Genomic DNA, 24,147 nt, shown 5'->3' on the forward strand with positions numbered 1-24,147 from the left:
AGGCGAAGTGTGATTGGTCAATATTTAAATTATTATTTACAGACGAAATGTTACCTGGACATTGGGGACTACGCAGTGTTGTTAGCAATCCGATTAAAATTAGTTCTACTGGTCTAAATAAGGCATTCGTCATTCACATGAAACATATCGTATACCCTTAGGATAATTCGGAATGTTTTCAAATTATTTTTAAATCACTGGCAGGATTCTGCAAGTAGGGTTTTGATTGGTGGACATGAGCTCCAACTGGGTGGTGCTAGATCCACATGTAATAGTGGAGCTAATTTTAATTAGATTGCAAACTGTATAGCATTAAACACAATCTTTTATGCAGTATAAACATGCAACAAAGATCAAACTTCATGTTTATTTAATATGTAGCAGGCACGGCGGTGCAGGGTGGGGTGGGGGAGGGGTGGGATAGTCGGGTAGAGGCTAAGTAGAATGCAGGAAATTACATCTAGTGTTAAAAATGTTACGGGTGAGCATACCTCCGAACCCTACCGGTCTCGGTGGCGTCGTGGCAGGCCATCGGTCTACAGGCTGGTAGGTACTGGGTTCGGATCCCAGTCGAGGCATGGGATTTTTAATCGAGATACCGACTCCAAACCCTGAGTGAGTGCTCCGCAAGGCTCAATGGGTAGGTGTAAACCACTTGCACCGACCAGTGATCCATAACTGGTTCAACAAAGGCCATGGTTTGTGCTATCCTGCCTGTGGGAAGCGCAAATAAAAGATCCCTTGCTGCCTGTCGTAAAAAGAGTAGCCTATGTGGCGACAGCGGGTTTCCTCTAAAAACAGTGTCAGAATGACCATATGTTTGACGTCCAATAACCGATGATAAGATAAAAAATCAATGTGCTCTAGCGGCGTCGTTAAATAAAACAAACTTTACTTTACCTCCGAACCCCTAGATACTTTGCTTTGCGCCCTCGATCTCAATTAGCCCCCCCCCCCAATATCTACTTGCTTTCCACGTTCCTGTGTAGACGAGATTAAAACTGTGCACATGGTGATTTACGCTTACAGGCTGATATCCGTAATCAACTCTTGTGGACTTCGAAGTTTGATACTTTACGAACTCCGCCCACAGTCGCTAGACGTGCAGTAGTTGTGTACAGCAGTAACACGTTTTAAATAATATACTTCATTTCTGGAAATCAACTTGGTCCTGGAAGGTATCGTAACTTTACGTTGACACTTAGCAGTCGTACGCATGTGTTTGGCATATACTTCACGAAGAAAATTACGCCACACACACACGCACGGAAGCATACAAATGCACACACACACACACACACACACACACACACACACAAACACACACATGCGCACGCATACATACACACACAGACCCCCCCCCCCCCACACACACACATATAAACAGATACACACACAAACATACACAGACACGGAGACATATACATACAGATACACACACACGCACGCACACGCACACACACAAACACACGCAGAGAGAGAGAGAGAGAGAGAGAGAGAGAGAGAGAGAGAGAGAGAGAGAGATTGTTTAGTAGAAGAATACATTACATTTACTGTAGTTTTGTTTTTAGCTGAAACATGTAATGACTTGTCAACTTGGCAGATAATAGGTGGCAAAGCTGTTCCTTAACAACTTTCTTTTCTTTTCAACTTATTTTTGTGCTTATATCCAATTAAGGTTTAAGCACGCTGTCCTGGGCACACACCTCAGCTATCTGGGCTGTCTGTCCAGGACAGTGGGTTAGTTGTTAGCGGTTAGTGAAACTCGCTCTAGGTGTGAGCCGGTACCGGGCTACGAACCCAGTACTTACCAGCCTTATGTCCGATGGCTTAACCACGACACTACCGATGTCGGTCTTAATAACTACTGTGTGCCATCTAAGGACAAAATATAAACTATTAATTTTATGAAAACTAAAAAAAAAAAAAAAATTGTGGAAAAACAACAAAATAAAATTAGCAAAAAGCCCCTGAAAATGACCAAAACTCATAATTGATTGTTGTTTTAATCCACGAAAATAGTCTATATACCGCTACTTTATATGTGTTTCGCATCAAAATCTTGCCGGACTGTATCATGAAAAACAGTGAGGTCAGGTCAGGTCATAAGGTTTTACGTGTACATTCAGAACAAGCTGTTGTAGCGCACGCCTGTCATGGGCACAAGAGCCGGCCTTGGCCGGCTCCTCCGTCCATGACAGGAAAGGTGGGGGGAGGGGAGAGGAGGGACCGCCTGCACTGGCAGGTGCAAGGGAGTAGGCGGGTAGGGGTGGTGGTGGTGCTATCAATTTTGATTGAGGGAATTTGGCGCAATTTTGAACGGTGGGTCGAAAGGTAAATGGCCGAGCTAATATAGGTTTTGATATTAGTGAATCGAGAGTAGCTCGTTAAAAACCGTGAACTAGGCTACCCCATTATAAACCGGTCTATTTGCATTTGATTGAGCACTAACATAAAAATACTTTTGTTGAATTAAGAAAACCTTTCCGAAAACAAAGTGCACAAATGAGGAAAAGACAACTAGACATTCAAAATATTTGTATACATTGGAAAATGTATACACGGCCGCCATTTTGCACTGAGCGCACTGTATTAAATGACGTGTAATATTAAACATACCTAAATAAACAGCAGTTTTACACCGCTGTTATTGTCAAGACAAGACAAGACAAGACTAGACAAGTATTTATTACACGCAGGCCGTATTCAAAGCCCCGTCTTTGTCCTAGATTCATTGCCTAGAGTTTTGGTGACGTCACGTGACAAGCGACACTCTTGACTTGACTAGTTATTTAACCTATCCATATACCTGTATGGTTTCGAACACGCCTATCCCGAGTCCGGCTTCCGATAAGATCGGGGGTCCATCTCGGGACAGGAATCACCTAACTAAACAGTCAATATGGACATTTTGAAAATTAAAGGGACATACCCTAGTTTTTAAACACTAAGGCATATTTGTTTTACTATTATAGCCGTTTTTGACAACTGAAATCATACTTTACTTAGATTTTATTGTTTAGATTATCCATTTCCGTACATTCGAAGTGTTTTTGGTCACCCTGGTGTTTTTAATATCACAAAATGCATTTCTCATATTTTTAAAAACGCACGTGCGTCTGAGAAGTAATAGTTATGGAGTCGAGTTTTAGTCTATTTTTAGAGGATATTTCACCATTTCAAAGTCACAGCCTCATATTTCTCTCAGTTGTAACTTTATTCAAATGTGTTACAGGTTTGTCGATTAACTAAACTTAGTGTTAATTTTCACGGGCTGAAACTAGGGTCTGTCCCTTTAACTAAACTTAGTGTTAATTTTCACGGGTTGAAACTAAGGTATATCCCTTTAAGGCCAGAAAAAAATAAAAATAAGTGGAGCCACTCTTGAAAAATAATAGCTCGGTTTACTGGAAGAATGTCAACATTAGACTATGACATGCATTTAATCTCTTCACAACAGAAAATGACATGGATATTAACATTTGTTGGTTGATTTTGACAACAGAGTGAACAAAGTAAACATTATTTCATCAAATCGATCGTACATTACAATGGGACTGTGTAGAAACCATTTCCCGTTAATCGGTTCGGTATACGGTTACTCGCGGATATATAGTCCTAGCCTGTATTTAAAGTAATTGTTTGGTCATTTACAACTGAAATAAATCACAGTTTGTCAACACGGAAACGTACAGAAGCACAAATTAAATATCACGTTTTGACCCTAGATTGCAGTGCATTGATTCCCTTTACTGACCTCTCCAGTTAATTTCAGCCGTCAGATCCCGTTGAACTTTTACTCCGCAATTGCCCCCATCGCAAATATTTTATAAATATGTTTATCATATAATAGCTAGCATATCCAGTGGAATCAAAGTATGTAATAGTTTTCTGATCACATACTTTCAGAATTTTGAAAATTAGATGTAAATCAATCGAGGTCACGGCACTACGTTTATTGACATTTAAGCAAACGTACTAGGCATGGGCGTACATAGGATTTTGAAAAGGGGGGTTCCAAAATAGATTGCAGAGATACTGGGCATATATTTCTATGTTGAGTTTTGAAAAGAGGGGTTCCAAAATAGATTGCAGAGATATTGGGCATATATTTCTATGTTGAGTAAATATAATAATGTCAGATATCAATGTCAGATATATTAAATTACAAAAAAGCGATTTCGGGGGGGGGGGGGGGGGGGGGGGGGGGGTGGTTTCGATCGAACCCATCGACCCCCCCCCCCCATGTACGTCTATGCTAGGGTGACACTCCATAAAATGTTGACGTATGCATTCATAGTCATCAAACAAACAAAAAAACATTTTAATAGCTATACACCGGAAGCTGTCCAGCGTCCAGTTAAAGTTTTTGTTTAACGCCACCACTAGAGCACATTGATTAATTAATCACCGGCTACTGGATGTCGAATATTTCGTCATTCTGACATATAGTCATCAGAGGAAACTATTTTTGTTCTTATCTATACTGCTATCCAGCTATTGAAGGAAGGAAATGGTTTATTTAACGACGCACTCAACACATTTTATTTACGGTTATATGGTATCGGACATATGGTTATGGATTAGCAGCAAGGGATCTTTTATATGCAACATCCCACGGTCTTTGTTACACCAGTTGTGGAACACTGGCTGGAGAGAGAAATAGCCCAATGGGTCCACCGACGGGGATCGATCTTCGACCGACCACGCATCGAGCGAACGCTTTACCACTGGGCTACGTCTAGCTGTTGAAGTCACATGATTGTCACGGAGTCTGCTGGCAAAAATCTCTTAATATATACTCGCCAAAAATATATGGTCCTAACATGCTTTAACTTAAATATCTTTCTGGATCATTGTAGGACATCGGAACTGTTACATTCGTTTTCCAAAATTGTTGTCTCATAACATTGGTTCTCGAAGACTCCATTTTGTAATTTGCCTTAAAATATCTAAACTAATTTCTATAAATTATTATAAGGACATATTTTGTTGAACAACATACATGTTTTGATAAAACACTGAATAGTTTGGCTCTAAGCTATACAACTAAATGTTTTACCGACCGAAACAGGTAACGTAGTTAACAATATTTACATCTTAGGTAATAATCTAGTCGATTAGGTAAACATTGTTTAATATGTGAAAAAGAGTGACATATGGAATTCTTGTACAATTTGTAATACTCTTTCATATAAAAGCAGGACACATGCGATCCAACCATAATTGTGATCGCCATCTTGGTTTTCAAAATGGCCGCCATCAAAACACAAATTTGCCAATATCCTGGCTCACAGGACACATAGATAAATCGATTTAAGTTACTAACCCCATGTTTTCACATACTAGGAAGTCAACAGAACTGACTAAACTACCATAGTATTACTTCTTGTATGTCAAAATTAAACATGACCGTCGTCAGAAGAAAATATATTGGGAAATCACATATTAGCGTTTTGGCTGCTTAAAAGATCTGGCCTAGGAATTACAACCATATAATGTTATTGCTAATTGGTTCAAGCAGTACCCCCCCCCCCCCTCCCCCCACACAGGGTTGTTAATTATTCTTTATGTTGATTCGTCTGTTCAGTTATAATATTATGTCTAGCTGTCAGTCCTTAGACATATGAACAGTAAAGCACAAAGGGATCACATAATTATTAATGCATAGATTTTGATATAGACTTCAGCATCTTTAAAACACAACACAAAAAACAAGTTTAAAAGTTTGGATCAATTCGGCCGCAGCAAACGGATTTTTGTTTTTCAAGAACCGGGGAGACAACCAACAGCCTTTAACTTTAACCCTTGCATGAAGGTGGCCCCTTGGTACCTTGTGTGCCCCACCTCTTTAGGCCCCACAAAGAGGAGGATCGACGAGCCACATACCGCTTAGCGCTATTAATATCTCCACCGTCTAGGTTTCCCTTAGAGGGCAAGTCCAATACGGTACCATAAAGGAATGGACTCCACTGGTTCTTCAGTAGTAATCCCCAATATAATTAGTATTAATAACCTAATACACCCTCCCCTCCACTGTACGCCGGTAGGGGTAAATAAGGGCCAGTATGCTCGTAAATCCATATCGTGTCTCCCCGGATCTCGCCGATCAAATCTCCACCAACTGCGGGGAAAATTATTTTAATACCAGATAAGTGCAAATACAAAATAAGAAAATGGATAAAAAAGAGAACGCGTGCAGGTAAAATGGGAAGTAAACGTATCTTCATCTAAGATGTATTAATAAAAGTCACTGAAATATATGCGCGAAAAACGAATACCTCCAGGAATGAACAACATCTTATAGGAAACATGTCCTCTACACATGTGGAAGCTGTCAAGAAATGTTCTTTTTCATGTCTTAACAGTTAACGAAGTCCTTCAAGTTCAACACTAACCACCTGAAAATATATTCCAAAACAAATTCGGCAGTATCATGCAAATCATAAAAAACAACAAAGAAAACAATGGCATTGTGTATAAACAAAAACGTAGTAGAATATTATCAATAAACAGGGTGGGTGGGTGGGTGTTAAATTTCCAAACACGTTTATCTGACTCAAACTACAAACAAAGAGAGGAAGTGATGTATTTTTAAATGACTAATTGTATTATGTGTTACGCTGTACTACATATAATTAATTAATATATACTATACAATGGTACTGATCCTAACACAAACTATCTCAAAACTTCATTAAATACAATTATCGGGTATTACCGATAATTATTATTAAACCATAAGCATTTTCAGTGATCATCAGACTTTTAAAAGTATTTTTTGATATTATTTAATTATCAGTGTAAGCGTTTATTGTGTAGTAATATTTTAGTTGCGGTATTTCTTTTTTCGCTAAAAGAGAGAGAGAGAGAGAGAGAGAGAGAGAGAGAGAGAGAGAGAGAGAGAGAGAGAGAGAGAGATGCATGCGTGCCAGGATATATGTGCTGTTGTATACTAGTATATTAGAAAGAAGAACATGTTATATTTAACGACGCACTCAACACATTTTATTTACGGTTACATAGCGTCAGACATATGGTTAAAACCACACACATATTGAGAAAGACAACTCGCTGTCGCCACTTCATGGACTACTCTTTTCGATTGGCAGCAATGGGTCTTTAATATGCACCATCCCACAAACAGGATAGTACATACCACGGCCTTTGTCATACCAGTTATGGGGTACTGGCTATAACGAGAAATAGCCCAATGGGTCCACCGACGGGGATTGATCCTAGACCGACCGTGCACCAAGCGAACAATGGCGACAAACAAGAGAATACCGATTATGACTTACCACATTACGTACATGAAACACGACTGTACCAAAACAAAAAGATGCTACACAAAATTAGTAATTGGTAATCAATTTCCATATCGATTTTGAAAACAAAATGTTCCCTGCAAGGGATATCTAATATGCACCATCCCACAGACAGGATAGCACATACCACAGCTTTTGATATGCCAGAAAGTAGATGCAAAATGTAACTTGCAACTGTAAAGTGATTATACGTGATATGGGATCGATACAGCAGCAACAGCAGCCTAGAGATCAGTGAGTCAGAAGAGAAAACAGGAAACTGAATTATTGTTCAATTATAACAAACTGGCACTTTGAACTACGTGCATGAACATAAAATCCAGCTATATCGGTATTAGTCACACTTCATTGCAACGCACTAAGGCAAGAAGATGCACAGCACACTAAACCATTATTGTGTGTTCATATGAATGTACTATGTGACCTGACCTGGCACCATGTGATCGCGAAGAAGCCGACACAAGACGACTCTTACATGTTCTCCATTGTGCAGAGAATTACCATAAAACAAGAACGTACTCATCAGATCGGCTGACACTGATGATGTGGTCCTTGCAATTGCCAGTGTTGACATTTTTTATCTTGATGAAGGAGCGAGACGTAGCCCAGTGGTAAAAGCGCTCGCTTGATGCGCAGTCGGTTTGGGATCGATCCCCGTCAATGGGCCCATTGGGCTATTTCTCGCTCCAGCCAGTGGTATATCAAAGGCCGTGGTATGTGCTATCCTGTCTGTGGGATGATGCACATAAAATATCCCTTGGTGCTAATCGAAAAGAGTAGCTCATGAAGTGGCGACAGCGGGTTTCCTCTCTCAATATCTGTGTGGTCCTTAACCATATGCCCGACACCATATAACCGTAAATAAAATGTGTTGAGTGCGTAAATATAAAATCATAAATTTGATAATACCAGTAATTAATAACTCGTTTATTATCCTCTATTTATTCAATTCATAAAATAAGCGTTTTACACATCACTCGCGGAGATAAAAAATCGTGTTGGAAAAATCACCATGAAATGGTATACATGTATTTATAATATGTTGTGTTATTCACAGAATACATTCTCATTCTATTGACATGTGTGCAAAAATGAATGGTGACGTGCAACCTCAAAGAAACAAGTGGTTATTATAGAGGGTTTTGGACAATAGTCTCAGATTCATCTATCTTCCTGTCACTGTATTTTCCTCCTTCAGGTATGTCTTTCTGTGTGGAAACCGGAATTCCTTTCTGCGAGGCCTGTCTGCACACCATCGAATTCAAAACTCTCACCTGCAGGCATTCATTCTGCAAGGAATGTCTCGCTGATTACATCTGCGCCTGCGTGGAGACAGACGGCTTCCGGTGCCCTCTTTGTCGAACGTTTCACCCAGTGATGGTCCCTACCCATCCGAAAACAGAGTGGGTTAAACAGCTGCCAACAAACCACAACCTGCAGAACATCCTCACCGCCCTGTCCAGTCTAGAACTAGGTATGTTTTATTATCCATATGGTTCAACAGAACTGAGTTAATAATAATCATACGAAGCACACGTGTAATAACAAGTGTAATGACGTAATTTTGGAAAGCGACGTCATAACATGACGTTGCTTCTCCAGTCCTAACTCAGACTGTGCATTTGAAATATGACGTCATTTCGTCGTCTCCTTCTAGTTGTGGCTGAAACATTTTGAATTTAGTCTTGTTATTCACAAAGAAAACAACAATAATAATATGGATAATAAAGAAATTATTACACTCGCGTGTGAGTCGTACTGATTTTACGAAACTCGTGTCAGGATTCATGTATTACCCTCGCTCTCGCTCGGGCAATACAACAATCATGACACTCGTTTCTTAAAATCAGTACGACACAGAAACTCGTATAATAATCTCTATTAATTTCTCACTGAGATTTTATCATGCATTCGTTCAACCTACACTGCTATTGGACGATTTGACGCCAACAAACCAATCACATTGCCGGTACTAAATATGACGTCATCACGATTTGGCAAAGCACACACAATGACGTCACGTAGTTTAAAAACTTTGCGTTTACATATTACTGGTTTCAGTGTTAAACTTGTAATAAAATGCTACTTTAATGCAATTCATTATAGATTTTTTTACAGAATATATAGAACTTTGGGTCTTCAAAATTTTCTGTGAACCGTGAATAAAATACAAAGTTAAACAATACCCAGAACAGTAAAGTAGTTTACGTAATTTCTATATACATGGATGTGTAGCCGATGTAGGCTATATCGAAAATAAAGGTTTCTAAAAAACCCAAATAGCTGGACTAATAAATAAAATAACAAACTCGGTACCAGTTATTATAAAATGTATGTCCCTCGTGAAATAATTTTCACTTGTCACTCGCTAAAGCTCGTTTACAGGTGAAAATCATTTCATTCGCACATGCGTAGGACGTATTCATCGGAATGACGTCATGCCCTAATCCAGAAATGACGTCAATTCCTTAAAAATTCAACCGACTTTCTTGACGAAGTAAATTGTTATATTTAATTAAACTTTTTTATTAATCATAATATAGAAGCGTGGTATGTAATAAATACAGAACAACATACCAGTTGTTTTGCCATGTTATATATTGCACTCGTTTATACAACTCGTTCTAATATCCTTACGCAATAAATAACACGGCAAAACAACTGGTATGTGATTCTATGTATTTATTTGATGGTCTATAATTTTACCTGTCATATCGTTACACAACATAGACATGTCATGTCATATACACTAAACATGCGGATAAATGATATATTGGTCACAACTCTGACACAAAGACGATTGTGGGGGAAATGGAATGAAATGTATTTGAAGCTAAAAAAAATCCCCAACACCCCCCCCCCCCAAAAAAAAAAAAGAAGAAAAAAAAAAAAGACCCGAACCCACCAACCAACAACACCCCCCCAAAAACCCCCACAAAAAAACCCCCCAAAAACACAAAAAAAAACAAAAACAAAAAAACAACAACAAAAAAACACAAAACAAAACAACCTTGAATACTAATACCATGCGAGGTGGCACTATTTGATACGTGTTCTGACCGATTAGATGATTGACACTTCATGTGTATCAGTTGCATTGTATCCTGTTGACGTTGTCGGTACTGGTAAATGACTTGGTGTGGAGGAACCTACAGACAACTGATACACGCTTGATCGGCGTGATGTGTTCACTCTAGTGCATCGACAGATTTGTTTGAGACTCTTTCTGAACTGTGCGGACAAGAAGGCATAAACGAGCGGGTTGATGCAACTGTTGGCATAAGCAAGGCATCGAAACAGCAGGTCGGTGGATTGGAGCGCAGTACTCCGAGGAATGGAAACGAACACGCCCACGAGATTCTTCACGTGCACGGGCAGGAGCAGAACTCCGAATAACATGATCACCAGAACCACCATAGTCGACATCTGGCGCTTCTTTTTGTCTGTCAGATCACGCACCGCGCGTGCAACTGCACGTGCTTTGATACTGTGCAGTACAGTAATTATGAGAAGAGGGAGAGCGTAGGAAAATATACTGTAACAGATCACGAAAGTTTTGAAAGAATTTTGGTCTTTCGGATTAATAGTACAGTGGATATACACAACACCTTGGTACACCATAGTGCCAGTGTCGCTAATAACAGTCACAGGCAATAGTAACAGTGCTGAAATAACCCAAATCGTTAGTGTGGCTAGGCACGCCTTTTTTGTAGTCAAATGTACTACAGCGGAAAACGGATGCACTAATAAATAATACCTAATGGCAGCCATCAAAACTAAATGGTAGGCAGCCGAATAGCTAGCGGTCTGGTAAAGAAAATAAGACATCTTGCAAAGAAATCGGCCATAAACCCAGTTGACGTTGAGCAGGTGGAGAATTTCTAGCGGAATCCTGCAGCCCAGGAACAGGAAGTCCGCCACTGCCAGACCAGAAATAACTATAAAGGTAGGGTTGTGCAACTTCCGGTCCATTACTACTCTGAGAACAATGACGAGATTTCCTGGTATTCCAATACAGAACAAGATAACGTACACCACGAAGGCAGATATGTCAACATTTGTGAAATCCTTCATTTTGTTTTTGTCAAGAAATTAAAGCAGTTAAGTCAGCTTGTATCCAGAATTGAAATGCTTCCACAGTTGTGGTCGTCCATTTTTGAATAGTTCACGATTGAAATTTCTCTCTATTCTGCTTTTACCGTTCCTTTTAAAGTGTATTTCGTTTTGCATAATCCAGAGGAAACACTCAACACTCGGACAGAACTGCTAAAATTAATTAAAACTTGCTGTCTCTTTTAAATTTTGTTTGATTAGTCCACGAAGGTAAAGCTGAAACAGATATACTTAAAACCGATGAATTGGAACACAACGACGTTACTTCCAAGAAATACTACTCTTGCAATCTCGAGTAAGTTTCCACGTACTTATAGTTAAAATATTCAGCACATAAACGCTTGCATGAAAATGTCAATGGCTACAGAGTACTTACTGCCATCAACCTAAACCTAGCAGTTTCCAAACGGTTTGCAACTACATGCAAAATACCCAAGCTCTAGATGGTCCACCTAATCATGCACAGACACAGATCAATACGCACGAAACCAATATAGTATTTGGTAATAATTACACAAACCACTAGACAAAATTAATATATGATGTTGATGTTATCGGTCATATGTCCAAGCGGCGTATGCTTTTCTATAGCGTCAAATCGAAATCAAAGCATTAAACGTGCATCATTGTAACAAATGCCTGTCGTCTACATTTCTGTGACAAATAACTGCGAACTATTCGATCCCAGATATGATGTCTGCATATTCAACTCCAGGTAAACAAGACACAATTAAAGTCTTTTTTTTTGCGTGGTGTTGAGTCAATGCGTGTACAGATAATACACATAGTCAAACAACTTTGACTCAATCAAAATGTCTAAATTCGTCTTTAAGTAAGTAATTCGAAACCCTAGTGGTATATGAGCACATTAAATTAGTTACCTACCTACCTACCTACCTACCTACCTTCTCAGTCAGTGAATGAAAACAAATCTACTGTATTATTAAAATTCATTGGTTAATTCGATAACAGAATTCTTCTTGTTTTCGAATGGTTCATGTTTGAACAATTCCACAAGCGCATTAAATGGAGATGATGAATTCCAGAATTGAAATGCTTCCACACTTATTGTCGTCCATTGTTGAACCACTTCCTTTTAAAGTGTATTTTGTTTTGCACAATTCAGAAGGAAACACTGAACGAACACTTTCAAACAGAACTGTTAAAACTGATAAAAATACAGCCACTTTAAAATTAGTCCACGAAGGTAAAACTGAAACAGATAAACTTAAAACTGATGAATTGGAACACAACGACGCTACTTCCAAGAAATACTCTTGCAATCTGCAGTAAATTTCCAAGTACCTATAGTTAAAAATATTCACCACTAAAACGCTTGCATGGAAATGTCAGTGGCTACAGTGTACTTACTGCAATCAAGCTAAGCCTAGTCGTTTCCAAACTCTTTGCAACTACGTTTAAAATATTCATCACTCCATGGTGTGCTTAATGATGCATAAACACACAGTGTATTTATTTTGTCCCACTTAATGAAACAGTGATTAGATAAATAGACAGGAAGCCTATAAAGTATCTGATATTAATTCCACAAACATCGACTGATAATTGACGCTGATGTTATCTTTGTGATATTCCCATTTGGCACGTGCTTTTCTATAACGTTAATAGAAATCGAGACACTGTATGTCTGTGACAAATGACTGCAAATTGGCTGGACTAGCCCAGTGGTAAAGCCTTTGAGTGCGTCGTTAAATAACACATTTCTTTCTTTCTTTTTAATGACTGCGAATTAACCAATCTCTGCAATGATGTGTGCAGGTTCAACTCAAGGTAAGCAAGACACAATTAAAGTATTTTTACGCCTCGTCCAGAGGGATGTAGTTAGTGTGGTTCTTAAAAAAGAAAGAAATGTTTTATTCAATGACACACTCAACACATTTTATTTACGGTTATATGGCGTCAGACATATGGTTAAGGACCACACAGATATTGAGAGAGGAAACCCGCTGTCGCCACTTCATGGGCTACTCTTTTCGATTAGCAGCAACAGATCTTTTATATGCACCATCTCCAAGACAGGATAGTATATACCACAGCCTTTGTTGCACCAGTTGTGGAGCACTCGCGGGAACGAGAAATAGCCCAATGGTTCCACCGACGGGGATCGATCCTGGAACAATCAAAGCTGGAAGAATAAATGAACAATATATTTTTTCTAGCGACTTTCTAGAGGGCCGGTATTTTAGCGAGCGGAGAAAATATGTCATTTTGCTTGTTTTTTCTTTAATGTTCTGGAAATAAAGATACCATTCGCCACTGTTTTAGAATGTTAATCTTAAATGTGTGTGATGGTCAGTTTCTTTCACAACAACATTATCTAGGTACAAGTTAGATTTTATAAATGACATTTTTTGTTTTTTAGTAAATGTCATAGTTTCAGTTTTTAGGGTACTGAATTTGACATGCCAACGTTTTGTCCAGTCATTTGTATGTTCTAAGTCTGAGTTCATAATCTTACTACATTCTTCAGGATTTTATACAGTAATGTACAGAGAAGTATCATCGGCAAATAATCGTATATTAGAATTTATCCCTTTGACAATATCATTAATATATATTAAAAATAAAAGAGGTCGTAAGACAGAGCCTTTGGGTACGCCAGTGGGGGACATGTTTATTCAATGAGGAGTAACCTTGTAAAACTACACGTTGCTTGCGGTCCGTTAAGTAGTGTTTAAACCAGTCCAATAAATTATTTGTGATACGTTAATTTGTAAACTAGACCTTTAATCCAAACCCTGTCGAATGCCGTACTTATATCACAGAATACTGATCTTACTTCTTTACCTTGATCTATAACTTGACATATACAGTTGTAAAAATCAATTAGTTGGTTTACTGTAGAATCACCAGGGATAAAACCGGACTGATTACATTTTAGCAGTAAAAAAATTTAACACGTTTTTAAAGACACAGTTTTCGAATATATTCGATATGCTGCTTAATAGAGATATCGGTCTATAATTGTTTAAATCATGAATAATACCTTTTTTTATACATTGGTGGAACACTAGCTTTTTCCAAAGGGTTGGGAAGTACGAGGTTGATAATGATAAGTGAAAAGAAGAGTCAAGGGCCGGCAAAGTACTTCAGACAATATCTCAAGCAGTTTGTTACTAATAAGACCAGGGCCGTCTGATTTTGAAGTGTCAAGGGAATTTGAAATATCTTCGATTTCTGTTCTTTGAAGTTTAATAGTACCAAGCAAATTATTTGGTGGAATTTCTGAGTCTTGGATCTCCACGTGGTTCGTGTAGCGTTGCTTGTTCTACAAAGAAATTGTTAAAAGCATTTACTACATCGTTTTGCTCATTTATGGATACATTATTAATTAGTAGACTTGGTACCACTATACTGGCAGAACCTCGTTGCTTTATATAAGACACTAATTTTCATCATTGCTTATCGTTAACATTGCCTTCATTAATATTTGCAATATTTGCATCTATTTATATATATATATATATATATATATATATATATATATATATATATATATATATATATTAGTCAGATTTAGCTTTTCTAATTTCTGTGATAACCAAATTACGCTGGGTTCTAAAATTGCGGAGGTTTGCTTTTCTATGTAATTTGCGTCTCTTTTTTATTTGTTTTCTTATATTTCCATTCATAAAAACACTTATCTTTCGGACAAATTAAAACGTTTTTGTATGGGATAAAGCGTTTATGCTGCACTTAAAATAATATATGTTACTTTAGTGACAATGTTATGGACAGAGTCGTTACAAAAAATGGGGTCCCAATCGAACTCTGAGAAGAAGGTGTTTAGACCGCAGATATCTGCAAGGGAATAATCCCATATGGTTTGCATTGTGATTACCATTGTTACCAAGCTGAATAGAGACTGGCGAGTAGTCACTACAGAAAGGGGTCAGCACGTTTAATTTACATGTTGGGGACAAGAAACAAATATCAGGTCTAAAGGACTTTTACTGGTTTCTGTGATTCGTGTTGGCTTGACGATTAATTGTGTCAACTGAAATCGAGTACACAAATGATTTATTTTTTGAATTAAAGTATTCAAACACGTTTTCATTAAAATCACCAACAATTAGTATGTTGTCGATAGGGTCATCTATTCCGTATTTAAAATATTATTCTATTAAATTCCAAATGTCAGCTGAAGTGAATAGAACTCTGTAAAAAAACGAGTAGTAATTTGCAGTTGCTGTGGTTTAGTTCCACCCAAATAGCTTCAAGACCCAGTATGCTTATTTCAGTTCTTTGCTTAGAGATAATATGGTTTTTTTATGTAGACTGAAAAAAAAGAGTAAAGTTTCTTTTATTTAACGACACCTTTAGAGCGCATTGGTTTTTATCTTATCATCGGCTATTGGACGTCAAACATATGGTCATTCTGACATATTTCTTTAGAGGAAATCCGCTGCCGCCACATAGGCTACTCTTTTCGATAAGCAGCAAGGGGTCTTTTATATGCACTTTCCCACAGACAGGACATCACATACCACGGCCTTTGATAAACCAGTTGTGGACCACTGGTTGGAAGGGAAAACTGCAAAAGGGTCCACTGAGAAGGATCGATCCAATGACCAACTGCATTACAGGTGGACACGCTACCGGTTGAGCTACACCCCGCTCCTTTATGTAGACTGCTACACCACTCCAGGTGTTTACTAGTCGATCTGTACGATAAGGTTATTTTATTATTGATACATACAGAATACTAAACGAGTTCCCATGTGAGACTGTTTATATTACAACGAGTGTGTTTTCAATCATACACCACGAGCGAAAGCGATTGATGTACGATTAAAAACACAAGAGTTGTAATATAAACGGTATCACACGAGAGCCAGTATAGTATTTTATTTATAACACTGCACATCAATGGACAAAAATCGCACAGAATGACTTCCAAATTAACTAAACAAGGCATGAAATTACACAGATTAAAAACCGAGAAAATGACGTCATGTTGTGATCACTTCAGTTAGCTATTTTCAATGACACTTTTCATCCCTACGCCACACATCTCTCAATGAAGTTTACACAAACAATATTATAAACATATTCAAGGCTAAACAAAATTATTAAAATATATATTTTGTTAAATTATGCCATAACATTAATTATTAGAATTGACAGGAAGTATTTTTTGTTAAATTATGCCATAACATTAATTATTAGAATTGACAGCAAGTATTTTTACGAACTAAAATATGAATCGACAGAATGATAGGCACATTTTGCATGTAGATCCATACAGAATTATACTGTGTGACAGTCGATCACCTGATCAGAGGTCATGACCTCTCAAAAGGCATATTCCACAATGTGAAGAGACAGGAAAATATCACATAGGTATTTCTTCCACCGCGGCTTATAGAGTATTCTCTTTATCATCAATGTCACAGGGATCCTATAATACCCGTAACTGAATGAAACACGATTATCAAAATATCTCTCCTAACTGTATATCTATTAGATCTCTCTGTAACGGGCGGTTATACCCTAGTGGCTCGTCTCTAGGTATGATCAGAGATACGATCTTATATAAAGTATGTATAATATAGCACGTTTAGTTCACTAGAAAACACAACAAAAACACAATACACTTTTGAATCTGTATTAACCTACGCTGACAAATGTACTGCCGCAGTAGTTAATTAACAACAACAAATAATAACAACCCAGAAGTGATCACTTAATTAGTTAATCTCTAGGTGTCTAGTTTACACAATATTCTAATCACTTCACCGTGACACAACACCCACACGTGTGATAATTGAGAAACGCTGCCAGGGGAACTTAATTAATAAAGGAATTACAACTCTATTCCTAACTGGTTAATTTTTTATTAACCCTTACTACTCATTCAGTAACGTGTGATAATTGAGAAACGCTGCCAGGGGAACTTAATTAATAAAGGAATTACAACTCTATTCCTAACTGGTTAATTTTTAATTAACCCTTAACTACTCATTCAGTAACCTTGTAACACAGAATTAATACTGGTACCTATCACAATAAAGACAATAACCTACAGTTTACCTAGGTCCTCTAGCATGACTGGATAAGCTTTATATATATTAGACAGTGAGCCTGCGTCAGATTACCGGCAGCACCGTCTAAATAAATTGGTATAATACAGTGTTAAAATATTTAAAGTCACATCAATCACATCAAGATTATACACAGAGCAGAAAAATATATTTACCACGTCCGGACTGAACTTATATATTTCGTTCAGTGGACGACGTCCGTTTCCCCTGCAGCCTTCCTATGTTTCTCCCTGATATCTCTAAAACCCTAGCTATTTATCATAAAGTCCGAATATCGCCTGGGGGTACATCGCGGCACCGAATACCTACAAGTGATATTTCCACAGAGACCAAGTCGGGAATTTTCCTTAGATGGCCAGACTTACTGACGCATAGTCGCCAAAATCACGGTCGTAAAAGCCGCACTCGCGGAGGTATTACGTAACTACTGGCCACATGGCCTCCGCACCTGGGCTGGGTGTGTAATAGGCACAGCTCGACCACGGTCGCGCGGAGGTATTACGTAACAAAGTGCCCACCCGGCTTAAGTGCATATCGGAACTGCACACGGCCCTCTAAAACAATTAATATCGCCACGGGCGAAAACAAAATTAAGAGCATGTTCCGTCACAATCAATTATCATTCTTTTCATTTGCGACAGTTGTAAGCAATGTCAGTAATTTGGGTTGCATGTTACTATATTTGGCAGTGGTAGACGCGTTATCTAAAGGCCACCGCAGACATTTGCAACTTTGTCACATGCAACTGAAATTGCATGATTGCAAGCAACGTTTTTTCTCGTTGCACTGATCCACTCACACATGCGACAACCAACAATTTTAGTTGGGCAGTGATCACGTGACAGTCAAAATGGCGGTTTTTCCCCGTATTTATTTCGACGGTGGTCATCGAGATAGTTCTACAACATATTTGTTATGACATAGAAGACTGAATTTACGTAAAGTTGCACTTAATTTGTCCACACGCTTTTTGGTCCTTTAGGATATAACCACACAATTTTGAGTCATGTGATCACTATCTATCAGTTCATTGGCAGTTTAAATTATTACGTCAACGTTTTGTTGCATGGAAGGCGCACACGTTTGCGACAGCGTGCAATTAGATGCAATTACATGCAATAAAATCAAACATGTTTGATCGGAGCAATTTCAGTTGCATGCAACAAAAATTGCATCGCAGGCCAGCGCACACGATGCAACGACGTACGATTTTTGTTGCGTGCAAAGGTCTGCGGTGGCCTTAACAGAACGGCAGTGGCGTGACGTCACTAATGATAGGTTTAGCGCTGAAACAAACACAGTGACGTAACAAAATTAAAAGTCTTGTGATTAAAATTTGACCAACCAAGATTATAAGAAGTGTTATCTCGCCTTCATGTAAAATTCTTTAATCTCATTGGTTGTTTGCCGTTGGACAAATCCTTTATACCCCTGTGGGCGGAGCCAAATTCTCTTATACCCCGTCTGTAATTTCCAACAGTTTCCAGCCACCCTAGTTAATGCTAAAGCAATAATTAGATTATAAATAACATTGATAATCAGTAAAGTATACATATCTGTTTCAGACAATTTCGTATTACAAACATTTGAAGATAAAAACTCGTTTATCGATGGAACTGTTTTTTGTCACTGGCAAGTGGTTTCGTTCGCGTCCGCGTGGTACAACTCCGTTAATAAATTGTTAACAATTATTGTCTGGCGTTATTTTGATTATTTGGCTATATGATTTAACATGTCGGCAAGATAAATTCGTTGTAGAAGCATCTCTCGGGGTATATGGCTTTTTATGTACCCTCTGTATGCTCTTTTACCCCCTCGCCTTCGGCTCGGGGTAAAAGAACACACAGAGGGTACACAAAAAGCCATATACCCCTGGTGATGATTCTACAACTTATATTATCTCGCCTTCATGTAAAATTCTTTAATCTCATTGGTTGTTTGCCGTTGGACAAATCCCTTATCCCCCTGTGGGCGGAGCCAAATTCTCTTATGCCCCGTCTGTAATTTCCAACAGTTTCCAGCCGCCCCAGTTAATACTAAAGCAATAATTAGATTATAAATAACATTGATAATCAATCAAGTATACATAATTAATTTCAATACTTTTAAAAGCTGCAATGTTGAACTCGGCCACCTAATTACGGTCGTGGTATTATTGTATTAATGCGCGATTAGCAACAGGTTTTTTTTTATATAATTTTTTTTTTACTACATACATTTCTGATAAAAAAAGAGTGGTTTTTTTTTAATTTTTATTAATATCTGTTTCAGACAATTTCGTATTAAAACATTTGAAGTTAAAAACTCGTTCATCGATGGAACTATTTTTCGTCACTGGCAAGTGGTTTCGTTCGCGTCCGCGTGGTACGGCTCCGTCAATAAATTGTGAACAATTATTGTCTGGCGTTATTTTGATTATTTGGCTATATGGTTTAACATGTCGGCAAGATAAATTCGTTGTAGAAGCATCTCTCGGGGTATATGGCTTTTTATGTACCCTCTGTGTGTTCTTTTACCCCCTCGCCTTCGGCTCGGGGTAAAAGAACACACAGAGGGTAGGCTACATAAAAAGCCATATACCCCTCGTGATGCTTCTACAACTTATAATATCTCCTGCGAAGAATATCGTAGGAGATATCGCAAATTATAGTACCAGCAATATCTCCTACAAAAGCCTTTAATGGATGATAAAATAAAATATCTCACATGCGTAGTACGTAGTCACCGGTATGACGTCATGCCCCAATCCAGAAATGACGTCATGTTCCTAGCCAGGACACACAGTGTTCTGTCAATTCCTTAAAAATTCAACCAACCTTCTAGACGAATTATTTAAAGTTTTATTAATCATAATATAGAAGCGTGGTATGTAATAAATACAGAACAACATACCAGTTGTTTTGCCATGTTATTTATTGCACTCGTGTATACAACTCGCTCTAATATCCTTGCACACTATAAACTCGTGCAATAAATAGCACGGCAAAACAACTGGTATGTGATTCTGTCTATTTATTTGATGTTCGATAATGTCACCTGTCATATCGTTACACAATATAGATATGTCATGTCATATACATTATACATGCGGATAAATGATGTATTGGTAACAACTCAGACAGAAAGACGATATTATTCAATTGTAGGTGAAATGGAATGCAATGTGTTTGAAGCTATAAAAAAAGACAAAAAAAAAGACAAAAAAGAAAAGAAAAAAGAAGACAAAAAAGACACAAACCCACAAACCAACAAAACAAAAACCTACACAAAAAACCTTGGTGTGTTAAGCAACCACACAGCATTGTCCAGCATTACTATATTAACCGTTATTTCTTGAATACTGATACCATGCGAGGTGTCACCATGTGATACGTGTTCTGAATGAGTTAGATGGCTGACACGTGATCCATATCAGTTGCATTAGAACCTCTTAACGTTATCGACAGTGGTAAATGATTTGGTGTGGAGGAACCTGCCGACAACTGATACAAGTTTGATCGACATGATGTGTTCACTCTGGTGCATCGACACATTCGTTTGAGACTCTTTCTGAACTGTGCGGACAAGAAGGCATAAACGAGCGGGTTGATGCAACTGTTGGTATAAGCAAGGGATCGAAACAGCAGGTCGGTGGCCTGGATCGCAGTACTCAGAGGAATGGAAACAAACTGGGACACTAGATTCTTCACATGCACTGGGAGAAGCAGAACTCCAAACAGCATGATCACCAGAACCACCATAGTCGACATCTGGCGCTTCTTTTTGTCTGTCAGATCACGCACAGCGCGTGCAACTGCACGTGCTTTGATACTGTGCAGTACAGTAATTATGACGAGAGGGAGAGCGTAGGAAAATATACTGTAACAGATTACAAAAATGTTCACAGAATTATGGTCTTTCGGATTAATAGTACAATAGGTATAGACAACACCTTGGCACTCCACAGCCTCAATATCGCTAGTAACAGTCACAGGCAATAGTAACAGTGCTGTAAGAACCCAAATCGTTAGTGTGGCTAGGCACGCCCTTTTTGTAGTCAAATGTACTACAGCGGAAAACGGATGCACTAATAAATAATACCTAATAACAGCCATCAAAACTAAATGGTAGGCAGCCGAATAGCTAGCGGTCTGGTTAAGAAAATAAGACATCTTGCAAAGAAATCGGCCATAAACCCAGTTGACGTTGAGCAGGTGGAGAATTTCTAGCGGAATCCTGCAGCCCAGGAACAGAAAGTCCGCCACTGCCAGACTGGAAATAACTATAAAGGTAGGGCTGTGCAACTTCCGGTCCATTACTACTCTGAGAACAATGACGAGATTTCCTGGTATTCCAATACAGAACAAGATAACGTACACCACGAAGGCAGATATGTCAACATTTGTGAAATCCTTCATTTTGTTTTTGTCAAGAAATTAAAGAAGTTAAGTCAGCTTGTGTCATTTAAAGAACTGTCGATGAAATATCTACTTGTCATTTATACAAATCTTTGCACAAACATTGTTCAGTAGTTGTTTTTAAAGTCGTCCATTTTCAGATAGTCCATAATGAAAATTGGATAACAAAAATATATATAAATGACTACTATTTTCAGACAATTCCTCAACTTCTAGAGTTTTCCCACTAGTCAGTGAATGAAAACAAATCTATTGTATTATTAAAATTCTTTGACTAATTCCAAAATAGAATGCTTCTTGCTTCGAATGGTCCATGTTTGAACAATTCTACAAGATCATTACATGGAGATGATGAATTCGAGAATTGAAATGCTTCCACAGTTGTCGTTGTCCATTGTTGAATAGCTCACGATTGAAATTTCTCTCCATTCTACTTTTAGAAGTGTTACATTTGAGGAACTGTTCCTTTAAAGTGTATTTTGTTTTGCACAATCCAAAGGAAACACTGAACACCCTCGGACAGAACTGTTAAAATTAATTAAGAACTGCTGTCACTTTTAAATTTTGTTTGATTAGTTCACGAAGGTAAAGCTGAAACAGATATACTTAAAACCGATGAATTGGAACACAACGACGTTACTTCCAAGAAATACTACAGCTCTTGCAATCTCGAGTAAGTTTCCACGTACTTATAGTTAAATATTCAGCATTAAAACGCTTGCATGAAAATATCAATGACTACAATGCACTTACTGCAATCATCCTAGCAGTTTCCAAACGATTTGCAACTACGTGTAAAATACCCAAGCCCTAGGTGGTCCACTTAATCATGCACAAACACATATAAATACGCATGAAACCAATTTAGTATTTGGTAATAATTCCACAAACTACTAGAGAGAATTAATAAATGATGTGGATGTTATCGGTCATATTCCCAAGCAGCGCATGTTCTTTCTATAGAGTCAAATCGAAATCAAAACATTAAACGTGAATCATTGTACAGCTGCCTGTCATCTAAATTTCTGTGATAAATAACTGCGAAGTAGTCGATCCCAGATATGATGTCTGCATATTCAACTACAGGTAAACAAGACACAGTTAAAGTCTACAGATAATACATATAGTCAAACAACTTCGTCTTTAAGTAAGTAATTAGTGTCCCGAGTCAGGGCCCCAATCATATCGGAAATTGGACTCGGGGATGGGCGTGTTCGAAACCCTAGTGGTATATGGGCACATTAAACTAGTTACCTACCTACCTACCTACCTACCTACCTTCTCAGTCAGTGAATGAAAACAAATCTACTGTATTATTAAATTCATTGGTTAATTCGATAATAAAATGCTTCTTGTTTAGCGAATAGTCCATGTTTGAACAATTCCACAAGCTCATTAAATGGAGATGATGAAATCGAGAATTGAAATGCTTCCACAGTTGTCGTCGTCCATTGTTGAATAGCTCACGGTTAAAATTTCTCTCCATTCTACTTTTAGAAGTGTTACATTTGAGGAACCGTTCCTTTAAAGTGTATTTTGTTTTGCACAATCCAAAGGAAACACTGAACACCCTCGGACAGAACTGTTAAAATTAATTAAGAACTGCTGTCACTTTTAAATTTTGTTTGATTAGTTCACGAAGGTAAAGCTGAAACAGATATACTTAAAACCGATGAATTGGAACACAACGACGTTACTTCCAAGAAATACTACAGCTCTTGCAATCTCGAGTAAGTTTCCACGTACTTATAGTTAAATATTCAGCATTAAAACGCTTGCATGAAAATATCAATGACTACAATGCACTTACTGCAATCATCCTAGCAGTTTTTCCAAACGATCCTGGTTTTGCAACTACGTGTAAAATACCCAAGCCCTAGGTGGTCCACTTAATCATGCACACCAAACACATATAAATACGCATGAAACCAATTTAGTATTTGGTAATAATTCCACAAACTACTAGAGAGAATTAATAAATGATGTGGATGTTATCGGTCATATTCCCAAGCAGCGCATGTTCTTTCTATAGAGTCAAATCGAAATCAAAACATTAAACGTGAATCATTGCACAGCTGCCTGTCGTCTAAATTTCTGTTACAAATAACTGCGAAGTAGTCGATCCCAGATATGGTGTCTGCATATTCAACTACAGGTTACAATTAAAGTCTACAGATAATACACATAGTCAAAGAACTTTGACTCAATCAAAATGTCTAAATTCGTCTTTAAGTAAGTAATTCC

The 24,147-nt window shown here is 38.0% G+C and overlaps 2 protein-coding genes across 2 annotated transcripts; both read right to left on the bottom strand.

Moving 5' to 3' along the window:
- Positions 1 to 10,391: 10,391 nt before the first annotated feature.
- LOC121385800 (trissin receptor-like) lies at positions 10,392 to 11,402 on the bottom strand. The gene has a single exon (XM_041516588.1). It carries the CDS (start codon positions 11,400 to 11,402, stop codon positions 10,392 to 10,394), a length of 1,011 nt encoding a protein of 336 aa, XP_041372522.1.
- Positions 11,403 to 20,892: 9,490 nt separating this feature from the next.
- LOC121385802 (galanin receptor type 1-like) lies at positions 20,893 to 21,903 on the bottom strand. Its single transcript, XM_041516590.1, has one exon. The coding sequence runs from the start codon at positions 21,901 to 21,903 to the stop codon at positions 20,893 to 20,895; it is 1,011 nt and encodes a 336-aa protein (XP_041372524.1).
- Between the last annotated feature and the right edge of the window lie 2,244 nt (positions 21,904 to 24,147).

This window comes from Gigantopelta aegis, chromosome 12 (genome assembly GCF_016097555.1).
Source record: "Gigantopelta aegis isolate Gae_Host chromosome 12, Gae_host_genome, whole genome shotgun sequence".
Lineage (NCBI taxonomy): Eukaryota > Metazoa > Mollusca > Gastropoda > Neomphalida > Peltospiridae > Gigantopelta > Gigantopelta aegis.

Bases quoted from the DNA above. Each gene is read 5' to 3' on its own strand.
- LOC121385800 (XM_041516588.1), bottom strand. From the start codon at position 11,402: ATGAAGGATTTCACAAATGTTGACATATCTGCCTTCGTGGTGTACGTT.
- LOC121385802 (XM_041516590.1), bottom strand. From the start codon at position 21,903: ATGAAGGATTTCACAAATGTTGACATATCTGCCTTCGTGGTGTACGTT.